Raw genomic sequence first — 22,744 nt, 5'->3', positions numbered from 1 at the left:
GTAGCTTATTGACAATCTGTACAAGCAAATACTACATTTTTATGTTGCAGAATATCTTCACATAATCTATTTACTAAAAGGCTTTGGAATGGGTTAAATAATAAAATGAGAAAGCTAAATAGAGAGGGAGAGGGAGGAGAGGCAGGGGGGAAACAAATTAAACGTTAAGGGCCTTGTTACACCTCTGTGAGCCTCACAAATGTTGATGGGTGTTAGTGCCAGATCAAGATTGGAGGAGTTGCACTTCAAGCCAGCAGGGGCCTGGAGGACTAAAAAGTAAGTATCGCGCCCCCCTCCCCTCCCACTTACATTCTGGGCTTCCTCCCCTGATCCCAGAGCTCCCGTGGTTCCTCCCTGCCATTGGAGCTCCCCCCCCTACTCCCAGGGTTCCCTCTTGCTCCCTCCCTCCCCCGCATTTGCCTCCAGGGCTCCCTCCACTTAGTTGTGGCTATGGTCACTCTCTGTCCTTTGGAAGCACGGAGGAAAGGGGTAACCTGCCTGTCTGGCTGCCACCCCCAGGATGCTGCTCTTCTCCAGACTCAGCCTAGCCAAGAGAACAACAGTGGCAGTGGCAGCTGGTCAGACTGGTTAGCCCTCTCCTGCCTGCTCCCTGGGACAGACAACATAGGCAGCCACAAGTAAGTGTTGGGGAGGGAGGGAGCAGGACAGGGAAAAGTAGGAGGGGCAGTGCACCCAATCCAGACTAGCAGGGGAGTTGAGAAGGTGAGGTGTTTACTCTGAGGTGTAGCCTAGAGTGGCTACACCTAGTGTAACATGAGTTGGGTAAAACAAATCAGAGATAATCCTGCCTTGGACTGGTGTTAATGTGCAGACAATCTAGGTGTTAAGAGCTCCAGGAGCTGCCCAAAATTACCATGTAACAAGGCCTTAAGGGAGAAAAAGAGAGGTTTACAATGGATAGTGATACAGAAATACCATTCCTGTAAGATAGGAGTGACAGAGGGGAAGGCTTTCCTACCAACAATGAAGAAAAGGAGAGACAAGGCAGTGTGTTGGAAAAAAACCTTCATGAGATAGGCTGAGGTAAATCCAGTTGGGTGATGTGACTGTGGGAGAGATAGAGTGGTAAAAATAAGGAAAAGGTGTCAAATTCCTTAAATGAATGAGGAGCCAGTGGAGCAAAGCTAAGTTGAAAATATGAAAAAACTATGTAGGATATGAAATACAACCAAGGTACTCATCTGATGTGTCAGGATGCAGGCGTAACATTAGGATAAGAAAATCTGATATGCTGCAGTGCACTCTGGTACCAGTTTGGATTGTGGATCAAAGAGTTCAAAAATACTAACAAGAGTAGCACTTTGAGCCCAGCACAAACAGGAGAGAGGTGTGATAGAAGGGAAAGCATGGAAACTAACTGAACATTCACAGTCTCTGAAGTCTCTGATTTTCAGAGTTATGATTACCAATGGTAACATGGAAATCAGATGTTAAAATCTGATTACATAAAGGAAATTAAGTCAAAGATAGAAGAGAACACTGTAGACTGACAAAAAACATTGAGAGATGCTATCAAATATGTAAGCCAAAATACCTCACCAAACTTTTGTTTTTTGTGTAAATATGATTTGTGCGCGTGCAAGTGTGGTGTATTTTCCCCTTCACTAGTCTCAACAACTTGGCTTTGATTTCTGAAGCCAATATTTGTAATTTTAAAATATCAGCTCTGACTTTATTAGAAAGGCAGCTGAATTGATACTGATATAATCTAGCACTATCCTTGAAGTGTGCTGTCAATGCCCCGTAAACGATGTTATCTTAAAATAAAATCTGCTCACCTTTCTACATTATGCTACATATAATAATATCAAACAATAAAAACTGCTACTCTGACCTTTTTAATTATTTAGTATCTCTGTATATCTACCTATTTTTGGCTTTCTACAACACCTATCTCATCATCTCAGCACTTTCTAGGTCAGTGTTTCCCAAACTTTTCATACCTAGGGTAGACTTTTTTTTCTGAATTAAAATTAGCAGCACACTCCTATGCCTGAAAATGGGAGCAATAAGAATGTAGTTTGCAGGTGTCCAGTAGGCCTGTGTGAAGCTTCAGTAGCTGATTCGATTCGAAGGAGAGTTGGCTTGATTCGGGGACCGAATCTCCGAATCCGAATAAAATTGGGAGACCAATTAAAAGCTCCAAATCGATTTGAAGCATCCAAATCAATTAAAAAAAAGATTTGGAAAAGATTTGGTGATTTGGCCATAGACTAAACGGGCAGCTGACACAGCTGCCTCCAGCTGGTAAGTCTGTTGGGGTTGGGGAAGAAAGGAAGGGGGCGGGGGCATGGGAGGCAGGTGAGGCAGTGCTGGAAATGGGGGCTATGTCCTGCTGCCACTTGCCTAGCTGGGACGGTGGGGGGTGGGATGAGGGCACAGTTTGCTTTGGGTAGAAGGGAGCAAATAGAAGCAGGGCACAGCCCCCACTCCCAGTGCTGCTGTGCCCGCATTAGTGCGGGCTGTGCCCTGTCACTGCTCACCAGCTGCCATGGGGGGTGGGGTGCATGAGATGTGGGTGCGGCAGCACTGGGAGCAGGGCTATTCCCTTCTGCCACTTGCCCCCTTCCACCCAGAGCAAGCTGCGCCTGCATCCCACCCGGCTCCATCCTGACTGGGCAAGCAGTAGCCAGGCAGAGCCCCGGCTCTCAGTGCTGCCATGCCCGCATCCTGCACCTCCCTCCCCCACCTCTCCCTGAGTAACACGTCTCCCCTCCCCGGCTGGGCAGCTTGTCCCAGCCCCAGCCCCAATCCCTCCCCCAACCCCAACAAACTTACCAGCTGGAGGCAGCTATGTCAGCTGCCTGTTTAGTCTATGGCCAAATCTCCAAAGTGGCGCCAAATCTTTTGGATTTGGCTGAATCGAATAAGGACAGCGATTCAAATCTCCCTTTCTTAAAGATGGGCACTGTATTTGCCCTTTTCCAATCTTTTGGAACCTCTCCCAATTGCCATGAGTTTCCAAAGATGATGGCCAGAGGCCCTGCAATCACATCAGCCAACTCCCTCAGCACCTTCAAGTGCATCTCATCTAGCCCCATGGACCAACTTTTCTAAACAGTCCCTAACCTGTTTTTCACCACTGCTAGCTACTCACCTCCTCCCCAAATTGCCAGGTGCAGTAGTCTGCAAGCTGACCTTGCCTGTCTTCGCTGAAGGCACAGACAGAAGTTACGTTTGTCACACAATCAGCCCTTGAAAGGACTCTATAGCTTTGTCCTTACAGAACAGCACAACTGCAGAGCTTTTAAAAGTGCCCTAAATGCGCAACAATCTGAACCCTCATTATATGAGGGTTCAGATGGAGGCATTGCAAAGTAGGTTTTTAAGGAATAACTTCATTAACTTCTATCCATGTTTGCTGGGAGCAGGGCTGAGCTAATACAGCCCAGCACCACCCTTGGTGCTGTCTTCAGAATGGCAGGGAGAGAAGGGAGGGGAGGGAGTTCCATCTGGGGTTTGCCCAGCCTGCACTAGAGGATGACATGGGTGGACTGGCGTCCCGCTGAGGTGGGTGGGCTCCAATCCACCCACCCCACCCTCCAGCACAGGCTGGGCAAACCCCAGACCCAGCTCCCTCTGCTGTTTTTCCCACCTCCCATTCTGAAGACAGCATCAGAGCTGGGAAGGCAGGGGTAGGGCTAGTGGACAGCAGTTGCAGGCATGCAGCCAGTCCAAACTGGAGCTTGATTCCCTCAACCCAACTCCCTGGACCCAACAGTAAATATCTGTTGGGTCACGGGAATTCTGTAACTCATGGTGCTTCCATTGTGAGTATCCATGCATCCTTTACAGCATCCTTTGGAAAAATAAGGAGAACTATCCTACAAGAATAAGGTGCAGTTCAGCATATTTTACAACTGACATTATTTAATAGCCCAGCTATAATGATGAAAAAACAGAAGCTTAGATGAGATTGGTTGATAGACTAGCATGTCTGTATTCCCAGATATTTCTTAAAAGTATTATCCCATTTTTTATCAGAAGCACTAGAGAGTTCTCCAGAGTTCATTTGAAGCAACTATTCTAAATGTAGATCTCCTCTAATCAATGAGCTAGAACTAGCTGTATCTTGGAAAATAGATATACAGCTGACACAGGTAGCACTGGCAGTAAAACCCATGTGTCACTATCTCTTTCTGAAGCCATGCTATTATTAAAGGTTGATATATTCTTGCAGGATGCCATAGGCAGTGGATTTACATAAAAAAAAGTTCTGGTATTTATAACAACCGTTGAGTCCTGATGGAAAGGAGTAATTGTGCTACAAAAACCTACTCCAGTTATATTGTGCATTTAGGCCAGAAGTCCCTTATGCTTGACTGTTGAATGGTGCAGTGATGTGCTACAGGCCTGTTACCATTGCCATGAGAAGGTATACCCGGTAGTATGTCTTGGCTTTGGCCTGATCTAGGTTATTGAGAGACATCATGTTTTGCCCTAGCTTGACCACCGCTCAGTGAATTAGTCCAGGATGGGAGGGCAGGTATGAGACATTAATTAGGGATGTTCTTCACACCTACAGTTAGTCATTCAGATGCGAGCCAACCTTCCAGGTTGGCTGATCTCCTATGGTGAGCTTTAAACTAGGTTTGCCAGGGGACGGGGATGCAGAGGAACACAAGGATACTTCACCGTCAAACCAGGTGACGCACACAGTTAGTACCCAGGTAAGTGACAGGGGCCAGGGCAGGCTTAGGAACAAGGGGGCAGCACAGGAACCTACAGGAGGCCTCAAATGCCTCTACACAAATGCTTGAAGCATGAGGAATAAGCAAGAGGAACTCACCCTCTTGCTAGCTAGCAAAAATCCAGACCTGGTGGGGCTCACGGAAACCTGGTAAGATTCTACCAAAGACTCGGCAGTAGGAATTGAGGGTTACAGGCTGTACAGGAAAGCCAGAGCAGGGAAGGGGGGGAGGAGGGGGTATAGCGGTATACGTCAAAGAACAATACATGTCCTCCATGACCAGGATGGGGTCAGAGGATGAACAAAATGAGGCGCTCTGAATAAGAATGCAAGGCGGGGGTGTAGGGAAAGGGACTTAATAATGGGCGTCTACTACAGACTGCCTCACCAGGGCGATGAGCTGGACCTGGAATTCTCAGGCCAGCTCACGGAGGCAGTAAAGTCAAGGGATGTGGTTGTCATGGGTGACCTAAAGTACCCAGACATCTCCTGAGAGGAGCAGTCAGCCAGGTCTGATTGCTCACGTAGGTTCCTAACCTGGATACAGGACCTCCACCTAACCCAGGAGGTTCATAGTCCCACCAGGGGAAATGCCTTGCTGAACTTGGTCCTTGCCATAGGCGACCACCTGGTGAGGGGTCTGTGGGTACTCGACCGCGTGGGCGATAGTGACCATTGCCTGCTGGAATGTACTATCCAGCGCAGGGTGGTGAAAACAAGCAGCAAGGCAGAGGTCCTCAACTTCAGGAGGGCCAATTTCTGTAAGCTAAGAAGGCTAGTAGGAGAGGCATTGGGGTCTCAGGCTTTGAGGAGATGGGAGTCCAAGACAGGTGATTGTTCCTCAAGGAAACAATCCTCCAAGCTAAAAGAGAGTCAGTCCCAATGCACACCAAGGGGGGGCCCATGCTCAGCTCTATGAGCACTTGTGGGGCACTGGCCAGGTACCAGAGGATTGGAAAAGCACCAATGTGGTCCCCATTTACAAGAAGGAGAGAAAAGAGGACCCCGGCAATTATAGGCCAGTCAGTCTTACCTCAGTCTTTGGGAAGACCTTTGAGAAAATTATCAAGGAGCACATCTCCAAGGGCCCAGCAGGGGAGGTAATGCTAAGGGGCAACCAACATGGGTTCACTGAGGGCAGGTCCTACTGACTAACCTGGTTTCTTTTTATGATCAGGTCATAAAGTCCCTGGATGTGGGTGTCAGGGTGGATGTCGTCTTCCTGGACTTTAAGAAGGCCTCTGACATGGTTTCCCACCACTTTCTCTTAAAAAAACTTGGTGACTGTGGCATTGATGCCTACACAGTCAGATGGGTGGCAAATTGGCTAGATGGTCGCACCCAGGGACTGATGGTGGATGGGTCATTTTCGACCTGGACAGATGTGGGCAGTTGAGTCCCCCAGGGCATAGTCCTGGGGCCTGTACTATTCAACAACTTTATCAGTGATCTGGATGTGGGTGTGGAATGCACATTGTCCAAATTCACTGATGACACCAAGTTCTGGGGTAAGGTGGGCACGCTGGAGGGGATGGACAGAATCCAGTTAGATCTAGACAAATTACAAAGGTGGGCAGATGAGAATAGGATGGAATTCAACACAGACAAGTGCAAGGTACTGCATCTAGGGAGAAGGAAGCAGCAACATACCTATAGGCTGGGGAACACCCTTCTTGTCAACACGATGGCAGAAAGGGATCTTGGAGTCATTGTTGACTCCAGGATGAACATGAGCTGCCAATGCAAGGAAGTGGTCAGTAAGGCTAACTGCACCTTGTTGTGCATCTACAGATGCATCACAAGCAGCTCCAGGGAGGTGATCCTTCCCCTCTATGCAGCATTGGTCAGGCCACAGCTGGAGTACTGTGTCCAGTTCTGGGCACCACACTTCAAGAGGAATGTGGCTAGCATTGAAAGGGTCTAGAGGAGGGCCACTCGCATGGTCAAGGGGCAGCAGGGCAGGCCCTATGAAGAGGCCTGAACCTATTCAGCCTCCACAAGAGAAGGGTGAGAGGGGTTCTGATGGCCATTTACAAACTCATCGGGCAGGGACCAGCAGGAATTGGGGGAGGCTCTGTTCCCCCGGGCACCACCCGGGGTTACTAGGAATAACAGCGACAAATTGTTAGAGAGAAGGTTCAGGCTGGATATCAGGAGACATTACTTTACAGTTAGGACTGCCAGGCTCTGGAGCTCCAGGCTCCCAAGTGATGTAGTACTCTCTCCTAACTTGGGGGTCTTCAAGAGGAGGCTGGACAGATATTTGGCTGGGGTGATATGATCCCGGCACCCGTTCCTGCCTGGGGCAGGGGGTCAGACCAGATGATCTGTTTAGGTCCCTTCTGACCCTAAGTACTATGATACTATGATGAGAGAGTGGACTACTGCTTTTTCAGGAAAGTTGCATCTCTGAAGTAGTACACTTATTATTCAAAGGCCTTTATTACTCAATAGGGGACTACAAATTTTAAACTAATTACTTTCTGCTTGATTTTTCAACTGTTGAAATGAAATAGGTGTGTACTAATATTTACACGAGAAGTTTAAACTAAGATATTTCTAGTATGAGGTCCCGGAACCAGTCCCTAGGTATTTACACAGCAGCAAACAATAGACATAATGTGGTTCCCAGCTCTTCTATAAAACAAAACTGTTTACTTTTCAGGTGATTATTTTCTGCTTAACTGAATTCAAATGGATCCATTAAAAAAAAAAAGCGACTGTTACACACTAAGGTACTCCTCAACTACCACCTGCCACTTCCACCCCAGCACACATGCATCACCAACTTTGTGGCCCATGAAAAGCAAAGCCACTTCTCACTGTGAAATTCTGCGAACCTATAAATGTATGTCTATATGAATGCATATATGTATATAGATATATGTATGTGTGGGTGTGTGTGTGTGTGTGTGTGTGTGTGTGTGTATGTAGAAAGGTATACATATGTGTGTATAGGAATGTAAGTAAATTTCTAGCTTTTCTGATTGAAAGTTATAGTTACAAGCTGTTAATGGTGCTAAGCCCCACATAATAGGGAGTTATTGTCCCCTAAAAACAGACTAGGACTAGTCTTTTTGAAGCTTCACCAAACCATAGCCATAAGTTCCCTAACTAAAGGAATTTGCAGCTGTGAGAATGAAAATGGTTCCAGTAGTGGGTCACCTCAGACTTCTACAGCATTTCTGCCCATTAGCCTGATTATTTTAGTTTGAACAATATACCTACTATATGATTAATTTGGCCACAGGCCACTTTAATGACAGCTAACAGAGTAAGAGAAAACATGGGCTAGTGGACTAAGCAAAAAAAAGCAAGAAAATCCTGTGTGCCACCAACATACCACTATATCCCTCTGTGACCTTAGTCTCTACCCTAGTTTCCTCATCTGAAGAAGGAAGATATTTTATCTGGTTTACCTACCTCCTCTCAGAGGTGTTGTGACAATTAATTAGCTTACATTTGTAAAGCGCTGTGCAAATGCTATAAATAACACTTATAGGAACCAACGGAGCAGCCAGTGAAATGCAATTTATAACAACGAGGACAGACAGGTGCTAGTACTTAAATGCAACCACCTCTGTGTCCTGCAGATACCAGATGCATCAAAGCTTTCCCCAACCCTCTTGCTATTAGCCCCACTGGATTAAATGGAATTGTTTAGGATCAGGACAGAGTGCTTTACTTTGTAACTTCTCCAGATGCTCGATGGGCCCTAACTGATTCATCTTCACTTGTCCCCATTTTCTGACAGCCCTAGGGGTAATTCTCTGAAACAATGCAAGTATAAAGACTGAAAAGATCAGACTCAGATACAAGCCTGGAATTATATCTATGGAAACAGCTTTCATGTGCTACTTGTCATGACATTTATAATGCAATGTTTGTAACAATGTAATTTCATCATATGATAAATATCAATTTACCATAAAAAGGAGGAAGGAAAAAAACCACAAGCAAATGCAAACTTATCACCATTTTTTGCTTTAATTGAACTGGCCTTGTTCAGAGAAGCCTTTCTAGCTCTTACAGAAACAAAGGGTTATAGCTTAAACTGTGAAATTGTATGTGTGTATGAGTGTGTGTGTGTAATTATGGTGCTTACTAACAATTTCATACCGCCACATTGCACATATGGCTTCCAAGCTAGCTTTATTTGAATCTTTGTGAATCTATTCTCCATGCTATTAAACTGAGCACATTCCACATCGTTCAAAAGTAATTACACTTTTGTCTAGAGTGTAGGAGACTGCTCTGTCCAAACAATGCAATTCTCATTATTAGAGCTGGCACAATGACTACACTGGTGTTCACAACACTGTGTATTATACTATCACAAAAACTTATCCTAAAGCCTGATGAAAAAAGGTACACTGGAAATTTAAAATTTTCTGAAACCAATATTTTTTTTAAATCATTCTTTAGCTCAGTGTAATTAGTCCTATTTGGACTTTTTAAGAAAGCTGTATGCCGGCATCTTTTAATCCTCCCCACAACTTCTGTGCAGCAGCTCAAGTGCTCTGGTTACAAATTACTTTGTCCCAGAATATTCAAGATATACATATGAACACTGAACTGCTGGCAAAGTGTGGGTCAAAACAATAATAAAGAAAAAATACAAGCGTGAAGTTGCTGATTCCCTTATTTTGGGGAAACAGAAGAGTAGGAGAAAACAACGTGCAGATTATCATCATCATTAGGGCAGTGTAAAATTTCACCAAGTTTCGACGCGTTTAGAGCTTGAAACAGAGATATCGAAATGAAACAAAAAGCATCAAAACAGCTTTGAAACAAAATGGGAGCACTCAAAACGTTTTGAAAGTTTTGAAATGTTTCGACTTTTGAAATAGCCCAGTGATGGGAGGCAGGGGAGAGCCAGGGCTGCGCTCTGAGTGGCTCTCCAGCCCCATATAGTTCAGTCCAGCAGGGAGCGCAGCCCTGGCTCTCCCTGCCTCCCACCACCAGGTTGCGCTCCGAGTGGCTCTGCAGCCCCACGGAGCTCAGCCTGGCAGCTCAGCCCAGGTCTGTAGTCCAGCTCCTGCCACCAGGCTGAGTTCCATGGAGCCCAGCACTGGATGCAGGCTGCACCCAGTGCCAGTCCCAGGTGACAGCGGCAACCTCCTGTCATCCAGCACAGATCCAGGAGCCCGCACTCCCGAGAGGAGTCCGGCACAGCCCCGCAGCCCTCCCAGGGGTGCAGGCTCCCAGATCTGTGCCTGGATAACAGGAGGCTGCACTGCCTGGGACCAGCAGCAGCATCAGTCTTCCCTGGCACTGGGTGCGGGCTGCGCCCAACACTGGTCCCAGGCAGCAGCGGCAGCCTCCTGTCATTTGGTGCAGATCCTGGGGTCCACACCCCTGGGAGGAGTCCAGCACAGCCCTGCAGGCCTCTCAGGGGTGCGAGCCCCTGGAACTGCGCACCAGATGACAGGAGACTGACGCTGCCAGCAAGTGTCACGATTTTTGCTTTGAACAGTTTGAGGTGCAGTTTCCAAGAAACCTCTGCACCTATCTCCTTGAAACTTGACAGGCTTCATGCCCTCAGAAAGGACTATCATCCCTGTAAATTTCATCCAAATCAGGCAACAAATGACAATGTTTTAGGCATTTTCATGATTCCCCATTATAGCCTATGGGCGAAAAGGCGAAACACGTCAAAACAGAAACAGCGTCAACAAAACGAAACAGAACAGTGCTTCAAAATTAAACGAAATGATGAAATGAAACACAGTCCCTTCAAAATGGTGAAATTGATGTTGAAATGAAACGATAGTGTTTCGGACAGCAAAGCTCCTCAAACTGCTTTCTTTATTATGCATTAACACTCAAATGCACTACGCTACACATGTTCAAAAACACACAGTAACATTTTAACAAATTTATGTCAAAATTGAAGATGAATATTAAATCCAATTGAAACTTCAGGGAGAACATAGGCTGACAAGTGTTGCTACCCAGATTGGAACAGGACAAAGACAATGGTGCAAGCAACCTTGGCTAGATGGCAGGTAGGAGTCTGGCCCCCGGCTGGCTGGGCTGATTGGGCACAATTTAGACCCACGTTCAGCATCCACACATGCATTTAATTGCAGTAAATGACCCCAGAGTAAGATAGTACTGTCTGCCATTAAGGGCACATGTAGAAGTGGCCACTGTTATTTTACTTTAGATCTCATCTAGATTTTGATGGCATTCCATCATCACAAAAGAGTCACCACGTTATGGAGAATGACCATCTACAGTGCCATATCAGCTACTGTGCCACACTGTTTGTTAGAAAGACTGCTTCCATTACACTGGTGTCAGAGATGGTTAGCTGTGTTAGTCTAAAGTCAGGTAGAAGGCACGGCAGGGCAGCACCTAAAAGACTAACAGGTTCAGAAAGGCAAGAGGATTTGTAAGCAGCAACCTACATTGCCAGACACTGGTGCCATTAATACTCTTGGAAGATGGCTAAAGGGTACTTTCTATGGCATAGCATCTGATGGAATGAGCTCTTGCTCACAAAAAACTTATGAATCTCTGACTCAGTTACTCTATAAGGTGCATCTCTAACCTTGCCTTCTGCCTGATTTCAGGCTAACATGGCGAATTCCCTCTTCCTACATATGTTTTAAGTCCAGATAAAGCAGATCAATTATTTTTCAGTCCTCCTTCTCCCTCAATGCCCTCTCCCACTCCCAAGTCCCCCTCTCTGCTAAAAAACCTGGGGCTCAGAGGCCAATGGCTAAATATTACAGGGCTCCACTGTTAGAGTAATCCAAAACACAACACAGCAATTTTTGCTGTAAACTTGTAGCAAATTTCAACTGAGGCTACCTCCTGGCCTGTTATAAAAAGGAATGTCCCCTACACCAGCGGTTCCCAAACTCTGACAGATTGTGCACAACCAATTTAAAACAATACAATCTTAAGTACCACCAGCAAATTTTTCAGTTTAACCTTAAGTATCATCAGCATATTTTTGTCATATTAAGTAATTATAATCAATCTGTTAATGCGTGCCACTGACAGGTTGTCTGCATAGCACTGGAGGTACATATACTACAGATTGGGGACCGCTCCTCGACACATGTGAGGGCTAACAGTTTGTCTCTAGTCTTTCGATAGATAGTTTCTACCCTAACCAATTTCCAAGTTACCCCGGGTGAGTTTTCCTGTTTAGCACTGTAAAATGATTGCTTCTTTAATAACTCATTTCTTATCGTTTTTGTTTGCAGTGACTGATTGGAGAAAAAAAAAATTTTTTTTCAGGCCACCGAGTTTTTGAACATTGTTTTGATGCCTGCTCATCTTACTTTGACTCAGATAAAGATGGCCAGCACCTAGAACAATAGAAAGCTATAGAACCTAGGTTAAGACCTGTTATATGCCTTGCCAGTGCTGGTTTGTTTGTGCCTTACAGCGTACTGCAGATATCTGTGAATGTGAATCCTTTTAAGACCATCCTACAGCTAAAAAAACAAGAAACCTAGGATTACTTGCAGAATCATTTGGTCAACATAATATAGCTAATGAGTTATTAAGAAGACCTAGGCTGCTGCAGTTCTGCCAATACAAACACTGAACTACTCTTTGTATGTGTCTGGATGCATGTACACATACACACATGCACGTGCATACAATGCGTGAGCGCGCGCGCACACGCACACACACACACACACTGGGCTTTACTTTCAAGAGACAATACCATCTTGTACAAGGACAGTTAAACCAGTGAAAAAATGACTGCTTTAATGCTGCCAAGGTGAGTATACTCCTCGGGCATGAATCAAGCAAGTGCTGATCACTCAAATTAAAGCAACCTAGAAGTTATAAAAGCTCTATGCTTATTCTTTATCCCAAGGATATATATAAACACATGAGAGGAAGGGGAAATGCATGTAATTTTCTCATTTTCACTGATCACTTCCTCCCTTTTCAAAATACACAGACTAAATCCTCTTTTACCTATCTGTAAAGTTATTTTCTCAAGACACTCTTCATTCCAGGAGACACTTTATAGTGATATTGCATGTACCACAGAAACTAGCACTATTTCCATGTATATAACAAGGCAAAAAAAACCCTGCATCAACACAATCACCCCCTGAAAAAATGAAAAAAAATCACCAAATGCAGACACTATCACTACAGTGCCAAAGAGCTGAAGGGTCTAAAATGTTCAATATATTGTACTGACAGTAGATACAATACACTGTTTTGGTACTTCCTGTGTTGTGTAGGAAGTCACACTAAATGACCATCTGTAACCTTCAGGTCTTAAAACCTATGTATAAATAAAAATACAAATTAGTCAGTCAAACTAGAATTAAATGTATAAATGGTTCAGCAATGTAAAATACACATGCTGAGCTTCACAGAAGACAAGGGATATTTATTTACATGGGGCTGGGTCTTGCACCACTGAAATCAGTGAAGTTTTGCCATTGACTTCAATCATTATATCTTAACATTTAAGTCTACAGCTATAAGGTATTGACAGATATAACAATTGTTGGGCATCAAAGAATATCAATATAAACTGTACACTGCAGCTGTTATGCCTGCACGGCCACATCCAGATGAGTGCAACCATGCCGTATGTGGCACCGCAAACACATCTGTGGCACCACATACTGCACACTCAGATGTCTTCTACACTACAAAAGAGCACTGCCCATGTGTGCACTGCTCTGCTTTTTTTTTTCATGTGGCTTTTTTTGACCCCTGGATATCCCCCTGAATAAACAAAGGCCCTGGTCCAGGGGGGAAGAGAACCTCCCCCATCCTCCCATACCCCATACAGTCCTTGCTAACCTCCCTGATCCTGCCAAACTTTGCTGGAAGCCAACAAACCCCAAGCAGACCCTGCCTGCTCCCATTATCCTGCCAAACCGTGCCAGACCCTACCAACCCCTCCTATGGATATGACCCCCCCAATGCTCCCACAGACCCTGACCGATCTCCAATCCCCCTCATGGATACCACTAGTCCTCCTTCCCCCCCACCCCCCAGCCTCTCCTGCAGATGCTGCTTGCACCCCTGATTCCCCCCAAACCTCCCTGCTAGCCTCCCCGTCCCTGTTTACCTTAGATCAGGTTACCATTTTTACCTTGATCTAACCTCCCTGAATATCTGTATGTCCCCTTAGGGTCAACATTAGGGCGATGCTAATTTGTATTGCTACAGAATCATGCCGAGGTAGTAGATGGATTGTAACAGTTAATGTGTTCCCAAGCAGCAGCTCTCTCCCCTTTGTAAAACAGTTAAAAGGTACGTCTGTGCATACCATTATTACATTCAATAATGTGCTTATACGAAGGCTATATGCTGAACAAGACTAAAAACCCGTACTAATATCCAAAAGACAGGTAAAAAAGGTTCTCAAACCTGATCAAAATACAGCATAGATCGTATAACAATTTATACTCATATTTCATTTATTTTAATTGCACATTAGTGAATGACATCTGCACAGCATGCATGGTAGAGGATCTGAAGCAAAAAAGTTAAAGAGAAATAGAAGTACCCCCTCAGTAATTTTCCTTATGAGGGTCTTTCTTCATTTTTAAATTGTAAGACAGCAAAATCAAATTTAATAATTCAACCTTTATTCATTATAGTGTAAACTTATGTATTAGAGTATCTTGGGCAAAGGGAGAAAGGACAGAGATGAGTAAGTTATTGTGTCTAGGAAAGCAGCATCAGGGAATACTCTATCTTTGTCCAGTAACTTAATTTTCTAAGGGTTTTTAATATAGAGCTTGTTACAAATGTGTAATGAGCTGTAAGGGCTTAAAGAACATCGAGGATTTGTTGCAGGCTTTTGTAACAATAAACTGTCACTTATTTTAGCATTCATTTTCAAAATCTTCAACCATGGTCCAGTGCTTATCTATATTTAAAGTGAGTTTATGACTGAATTCAACCTTTCCCGAAGCTATGAACTAACACACATTTATGCATTTTAGGAATTTTTATCCTTGCAGTATGGAGTGCTTCCAGTGTACCTCCATCTTAAATTTCAGTGTTTCTACTTCTGCTCACCTCCTGTTTTTCTATCTTTATAAAAATGTGGTACTATATTATGTAGTATGATATGGGCCAAATTACATAATCTTACAACAGTGATTCTGCAGCATGTGTGTAGAACATGACACTGGGTTTCCTGGTAACTAAGATGAATTAGACCGAAGTGCATGGGATGGTTTGATGATGTGTATAAGTGGGAATTTGAATGAAGACAACATAATTATTTTGATTTGAATCCAGGTCTTGTGGACCCTACAAAATAAGTAAAATCACAAATAAATAACTATGGGGTATAAGAACAGGCATCAGTGTGTCACACTCACTTCTAAAATCAGCAGAATGCAAAGCTAAGGCTCTCTGCCTTTCATGTGCCTAGGTAAGTGGCTCTCAAGCTGGGTGCCATGACACAGAGATGCTGTGGCCAGCATGCCTCCCTTCCAGGAAGAGCATGGAGGTCTGGACTTGAAAGTAGCTGCCATGGGAGGAGGTGCTCCTGCCTGTATTAGATTTATCTTCACCCCCTCCTGTCTCCTGTTGCAGCCACATCCTGGTCTGACCCCACACAGAAACAAGAGACATAGGTACTTTCACTTGGCCTAGTACAGAGACAGTGCCGGTGCCGCAGAATCCTTAAAAGGCCGGGATGCTCCTGCCTGCATTATGCTCATCCAGGTTACCATTTATTAAGTTATCTGCACCATCTCCTGCTGCAGCTGCTTTTTGATCTGGCCCTACATGCACGTCCTGGAAAATGCAGTGCCACTAAATTCAGCAAAGTTATGGCAATGTGCCATTAGCCTAAAAAAGCTGAGAACCACTGGTCTAGATGCTACATAAATCTCAGATCATAGGTGATATGCCAAATGCTAGCCCAAATACTGCTATCACTTACAGTTCTTTGAATCTATTTACTATTTAGCAAAAAGATACCTTTTAGATTTATACTAACATAACTAGAAGTAGATTGTAGCATCCTAACTGTATCTAGACAAAATAAGGTGATGGAAGTGCAGTATGTTCCTTAACTGAATGATTTATCTTTGAAAGTGGGGGGTAGAAATCAGCATAGTAAGGTCAGAGTTTTCACATTATTGTAATACGTTCTGTATGTGCAACTATGAACTATATAGTGTATAAAGGACAGGTCTGGATGCCAAGCTATTGTAGACGCAGTCAAAGAATGGGTGTAAGCACAATAGACCATGAGTGAACCTACCATTGTGTTGTGCTGAGAAGTGGGAGTCCTATGGCCACAATTCTCTTGACTCAGCAGAGAAACTGGCTGAAATTCCTCAGAGTGAGGCTTGTTGGGAAAACTCACATGCAAGGGAAGGTGAAAGGCTGGGAGCCCGTCACTCTCCTCTTCTTCCACTTTCTGTCTGCTTGTCACCATGGCTACCTCTCCATCTGCTTCCCCATACGGAGAGGCTGGTCGCTTGGAAGACATCCTGGAAGGAACAAAAGAGGAGAAAATAATGAAACCTCCAAATAAATCCTTAATGCCGTCATTGTGTGGTTAGGGGCCATTGTAACAGAAATGCCTTTTTTGTGCTGGCAGAGAGCAGGAAACCATCCAAATACCGCTGCAAAGCATACACAATTGGGAACAATGGCCAAGCAGGTAGCAACAGAACAGTGCTTGTTTGTTGTGAGAATAATACGCTAATATAGCACTCTTGTATTCTGGCTCCTTAAACATGAAAATTCACCTAAGAACATCACATAATGAAATGCAATTCCTTTAAAAAAATACCCATCCAGCTATACATTTTCCAAGAGCTTATAGAAGATGGAATGCCTCCCAATGCAAACTACTGTCAACTTAGCTGTTAAGATCTATTTATTTTTAACAATATCCAAGAAAGCAAAATAAAATAAAAAGCTTGCGGTCAACCTAAATTTTCTGACTTTTAAAACTCATTATCAACATGAAAGATTAAAGATGTTATCGTACTGGTGGGAGAATTTTGTAAGGTTTACTCTACTCTATAAAGTTCTGCCAATATAGCTATAGCAGCTAAGAGTGTGAAAAGATGTCACCCCTGGCTGACATAGTTCAGTTAGCAACCTGGTGTCTCTCCTCCATGCTCACTAAGTCTGGAAGCTACTGTGTTAATAGAAGAGAACTTTTTTTGGAAAAGCATTTGTCATTGAGGAGGTCCTTTAGCAAGGCCTCTAAAAGAATGCCTTCTGCCTTCATTTACCACATAGCCATTAAACAGTTGTGCTGGTTTAGTTCTGCTGGCAAAGCAGTGGTGGCAGCAGTCCTGTATCAGAAACAAGCCCTAAGATTCACACAGATGGAAAGGAATCTAAAATTCACATGCTTATACAACTATCTCAAATGCTTGACTCTATGAACACTGGAGTCTAAAGCTTCCATGAAGACTTTATGAAGATGTCCAGTCTTTTCAATTTCTAATTAGATCCAAAATAAAGAAAGAACAACACATGTACAACACATGCACAGAAAAGGCATAGAAAAGCATTTTCATTCAACATTTGGACCCACTTCCAACAATTTCAGAGATTAACAAAACAGTTCAGTTAACTTTCACATTTCTGTGCATCTGTTGTGTATGTGCCAAAAAACCCATATACAATGATAAAAACTAGTTTTCATTCAAACCAGAGAAAATAAAACATCTCTCAAGATAGTCTGATTCCATCGAATTTTCAGCAGTCTTTATAACAGAGAGTTCTGAAGAGAGAACAGAAGTGTCCAAATGTTAGGGATTTATGCAGACAAGGTTCTTTGGGTCATTCTTATATCTTTTATTAGACCAACTCAAATAGTTGGGAAAATTCTTCCCTGCAAGCTTTTACAAACAAGCTTTCACAAACACCCTTCATCAGGCTGAGGAAGCATCTGCAGTTGGTGTGTGCTCTTCCTGGATGGAACGAATAGTATTTACCCACTAGGGATTTACCCAAACGTTCTGAAATTTGCCATAACTAATCATTCCTCAGGAAAAGAAAGGCATGTGTTACAAAACGGAATTGTGATATAATAAAAGGCGTTTGTAATAAGGAATGGAGTCTAAAGTAAAAAAAAATAGTAACTTTAAAGCAATACTAAACTTATTCAGTCACAACATAATCATGACAAGAAGTGAAAAGAAGAGAAGTGAAGCAATATTTCTAAGAACAAAAAACAATACATAATGGAAAATGAGTATTCATGAAATAGGAAAGTGAACTCTATTGTAAATAAAAGTTGTAAGGGGAAGCTGAAGTGAGCAGAGCAACACAGCTCCTCCTCAAAAATCTAGCATTTCTGATTCTAATTACCCCTATTTTGATTTTCCACTTCACAGTTAAAGAGCTCTGTTTCAAAAGCCCAGCAGCCTCTTGAACCATGTGTGGGGCTGCTGTGATGTGGAGCATGTCCATACGATTTGGCATATTGAGCACGAAATGGTTCTTAGTGGCAGTCAACTGGGTCTGAAAACAAACAGTGACTTTACACAGCCCTTTGTTGGGACTTATTTTGTTTCTAATGATCTCATTTTGAGTGCTGCTGCCTGAGCCAATTTAGATTATATTAAGAAAAGGCAGACCAAAAAATCCCCCACCAAAACCCACACTCAGTTGCATACCTCCAGTTTTTCTGAACATCACCTAATGTCTATATGTAGAGAAACAATCTGTATTTTCTGTGACTGTTTGACTTAGTCCAACAGATTAGCACTTTATACATCCTACCTTAATTCTGTTTTCTAGACTCTCCCACCTACATGCCTGCGGAGAAACATACGCACATAAACAGAGTTCATCAGATACACTTGCTGGCATCTTGTATTAGGTGTGATACCTCAGGATTCTACAGCCATGTGTGAAGCGGTGGGGTCCTCATCATGCTGCTGCAGAATCCACATCACTCCCCACTGATTTTTATCTGAGCTACTCATATTCTGCAAGGAATAAAGTGAACGAGCAATTGACGTGTCTGGCTAATGATCCAGAGACATGAATTTAAACTTTGGTCCAGACTCCTGTTGGAGCCCCCACCCCTGGGGAACTCGTATGTAAATGGATACCTGGTCATTTGGGCTAGGGAATTAAAGGCAATCAGAAGTGATGTTAGCCACCTTGCTTCTTTGTGTGCTGTTGGATACAGAAATTAACATGCTTTAACTGTGCTTATTCAGTGTACAGCTACTTCAGTGTATTGTAAGCTTAGGATAGAGATGTAAGCTTGTATGATTTTTCCTTCAGTAGAAGAACCACATATCTATGGTTTAAGTTATTTTAAAGAGACTTGAGCTGTCTCCATTTTTGGTTACCCAACCTGATATTTAAAAGACTTGATCTTTAGAAAGCTTCCTTCTCTGAAAACTAGGCCTTTCAACTAAATTTGGGCATCCAAAAACTGAGGCACGAAAAGTCATCAGTCATTTAGTCATCCTGCATTTTCATGTATCCCATGGGATACATCTCATGAGACCACTGGAAATACTGTAAACTACTGACCATGATGCACATGGTTAGTATTATCCACGGTTAAAACCTTTTACCTACAATGAGGACCTCTAATGCACGTTCTGCACCCAAGTTGTTGAACAATTTTTATGGATGTCTACCCATACTAAGTGCAACCTATGTTGTCTCCACTGTGCAATAAGGAAAGAATAACTTTACTGAGTAAAAAGCTGCTGAATTCACAGATCTGCTAACTCGATCTGTGAACATATAGCTCCCACTACAGTGTTCAATTGATGGACTGGATTCATCATAGCCTCCTCCTGACCCCTCTATAGGAACATTATTGTTTCCAAAACGAACAATTTCAATTTTTGAAGTAAAGTAAAAAGAAGAGGGGACAGGAGAGATAACAGACCCATTCTTATTTATATTTTAATAACATCAAATACTATATTTTTGGACCACGTGAGTCCATGGCCTCCCTCCAGTTTGCATTGGCCTTCAGAGAAAATAGGATGCACATGTGGAACTACTTGTACGACCTAGCTTGAGATGAACTTTCTACATATCAATCAAGTATACAGATTGTATCATGTGGGGGAGAGGGGGCATGGAGGGGGGAAATCCAGAGGGGGTTCAGTGGTGTGGTTGTATCCCTACCTCTTAGGCTACAGTATGAGAGCAGCAGGCAGGTAATTTCTTTTAAATTCCCCAAACCAGATAAGAATCTTTCTATCCCCCTTGGTATCCTTTCCTTCCCCTCTATGCGCACAAGCATCTCTTACACCTTCCCTTCCCCTGCCAGCTACTGTCCCTGTCCTCCAGGGTATTTCTTGCAAGCTTGGGAGCAGGCTCAAGAAGGGGAACCCACCTACTGCTATCATTGCCCCTGGCTGAACCTGACTCCTTCAGCAGCCACAGCCTCAGCTGGAGTGCGGCAGAAGCAGCTGGGATAACAGTGGTGGTTACAGATGGGAATCCCCTTCTGTTCCGAGAGGCCTAAGTAGGGTAAGGGCAGGGAAGGAATGGAAGGGGTGCAGAGAGGGAGAGGTGGAGATTCTTACCTGATTTGGGCACTTAAAAATACAACCCTGGCTGATGCTCCTGTAATGGGGTGTGCCTGCCCTAGTGGAGAAGGGTGGGAGCAAGAAAATGTAGCTACCCATGCAGTGCAGGTCACTGTTCTTGCAACCCCCCTCCCCTTTTAAACTTCCTGGATCTACCTATGATCATGTGGGTGGAGTGGCTCTAATCATTACTGTAGTCATTACGAGCCAGGTACAGTTAGGCTCTGTAGGAACATTATTGCCACCTTTGGCAATATTGTACAGAATTATACCAATTCTGTCATTGTGAACACACTGGAAACCCCTATAAGAAAAGGAAATATATTTTAAAACAAACAAAGAATTTCAACCTGAAACTACTTCCTAAATGGCAGTGAGCATGAAAGCATCAAATTGTTCTGATTGGTTTACAGGCAGAAAACAACATGAGCAAAGGAGAATTAATTCACAGCTACTTGTTTCATTTTTTCTGCAGTTTTTTGGTCCCTCTTATGAATTTTTAACACATTCACATTCTATATCCTTAAATTCTCTTCTTTTTCATACATTTTCAACATCTTCATTTTCCTACGGGGCCTAATACTGGTTTTTAAGTGAGATTTCCATATCCTACATACAAGTAAAGCTTAGCTCAAGTTATAAATAATACACAAAGAAAAATGGTTAAATACTAATAGATAGCCTTGTTGCTCAAAGTTCTTTCAGGTGTTTTCTTTTTTGTCTAATATTGATAAAATTAGGTACTAGCTAAGAGCAGTTTACAGTAATATAACACAGAGGTGCAAACATCTTAGGTCCTACCCTCAGCCAATGAAAATCCATCAGGTGGCCAGCCAAAGATCTACCTTTTAAATTTTGATAAGCATGCAAGAGAAATTTCTGCAGTCAGTTACATGACTGCAAATAACATGTTCACAACAGGGAGCAAAAATAGCACATTAATATCAAAATAAGATATGGCATGGATGAAGACAGGCAATTTTTGACCAAATTCTGAGCTTGTGTGCATGCCGCCTCCCATTGAAGTCAAAATGTCTCTAAGGATAGAATTTGGTTCTTACAATGATTTTACAGAAGAGAGTTAAGAGCTGAATCAGAACTAAATCTTTACCTTCCACCACTCCATTCTTCTGAATACAAACATAAGACACCATTCAACAAATTGGGAGCAAGTATTAATATTTTGAGAAATGCCTGAGGCCACAAAGTTCAGAACTGGATTTACATAGTACATTTGGGTACATGCAGCAACTGGTTAGCTGCCTGTAAAGATAGCTAAAAGCCACAATATGTGGATCTATATTTGTTCTGAACTTCTCCCAGTGTTGGGGTGGAATTGAGGATTTAATTCTAACATTTTAGTTCGGACCCACCTCAATTTTCTTACAAGAAATCTGTTCTTTTAAGAAGTGTATTTTGATTTGACGTGCAGAAGACATGGTTAATAGACCTTGTTTTATGAAGCTGACAAATAAATATTACTATCAGTAGTAACTAAATACTATCAGTAGTTACTAGGTTGGTGCAAAGCAGCTAGTATTCGCTTCGGATTCGGATTTGGCCGATTCGGGGGACAGTGATTTAATTTGGTGATTCGAATCACTATCCTGAATCAATTTGACCAAATCTAATTCAGAGATTCGGCCGCCACCAAATCAGCTGAATCTCCAAATCCAACAGGCGCCATCCTCCACTGGCTCTCCCAGCTCTTTCAATGGCTGCCCCGCCTGGCCCCAACATCCCAGTTCCTTAAAAAAAAAAAAAAAAAAAGCCCGGCACTCACTGGATGCTGCCAGGTAGGGGAGGCAATCCCCACTGCCTCCCACTGCCCTGTGCTGCATGGGAGGCTATGCCAGGAGCCCCCGTCAACTGCCTGCTCTCCCAGCCGTCCCTTCCCCTCCATGGCTGCCCCGCCCGGTCCCAGCATCCTGGCTCTTAAAAATAAATAAATAAATAAATAAATAAATAAATAAAGGCCTGGCACTCACTGGCTGCTGCGAATTGATTCAGACCTTTTTATTGGTCTCCTGATTCGATTTGGATTTGGAGATTCGGCCACCGAATCGGGCCAAATCTCCAAATCAAATCAGCACCTGAAGCTTCGCACAGCCCTAATAGTCACATTTTAGTGCACGGAAGATTTATTTTTCTTACTTATGCTTCTCCAAACCATAATATACAAATTCTTTATGGGAGCCAATTCTATATGGTACTCACATGCAACAGTTTCTCCTTCACTGCAGGAAGTACTGGTTACAAAAGAACTACTGCACCAAAAATTGTTTTTTGGCAGGGGGCTTACTGTAGCATCCCCAAAATGAAATCTTCTAACATGCCTATGGTCTTTAAACAGGAACCCATGAAACAGTCCCTTTACTTCACCTCATTGTATCTTTTTTTCAATAACTTGATATATAATTGCCTGTCGAACATAAATCCAAGGAGGAACCCAGTATTCAAGGAGCTGGTGCCCTCTAGCAAACCAGCAACATCATCCCAATTCAACTGCTTATGCCATATTATGGAA

At 43.3% G+C, this 22,744-nt stretch overlaps 1 protein-coding gene across 19 annotated transcripts in view; it reads right to left on the bottom strand.

Moving 5' to 3' along the window:
• SOX5 (SRY-box transcription factor 5) overlaps window positions 1-22,744 on the bottom strand; it is a 947,053-nt gene that overhangs the window by 343,869 nt on the left and 580,440 nt on the right. For 16 of the 19 annotated variants that reach the window (XM_059726572.1, XM_059726578.1, XM_059726573.1 and 13 more), the window contains one exon: window positions 15,942-16,173. In XM_059726572.1, the coding sequence (XP_059582555.1) occupies window positions 15,942-16,173 (232 nt within the window). The remainder of the gene's footprint in view (window positions 1-15,941; window positions 16,174-22,744) is intronic. The other 3 variants (XM_059726575.1, XM_059726576.1, XM_059726577.1) reach the window with 1 other exon arrangement.

The sequence above is a fragment of the Alligator mississippiensis genome, chromosome 4 (genome assembly GCF_030867095.1).
Source record: "Alligator mississippiensis isolate rAllMis1 chromosome 4, rAllMis1, whole genome shotgun sequence".
Taxonomy (NCBI): domain Eukaryota; kingdom Metazoa; phylum Chordata; order Crocodylia; family Alligatoridae; genus Alligator; species Alligator mississippiensis.
The sequence above is the reverse complement of the archived record's forward strand: the minus strand, read 5'-3'. Positions and strand labels throughout refer to the sequence as shown.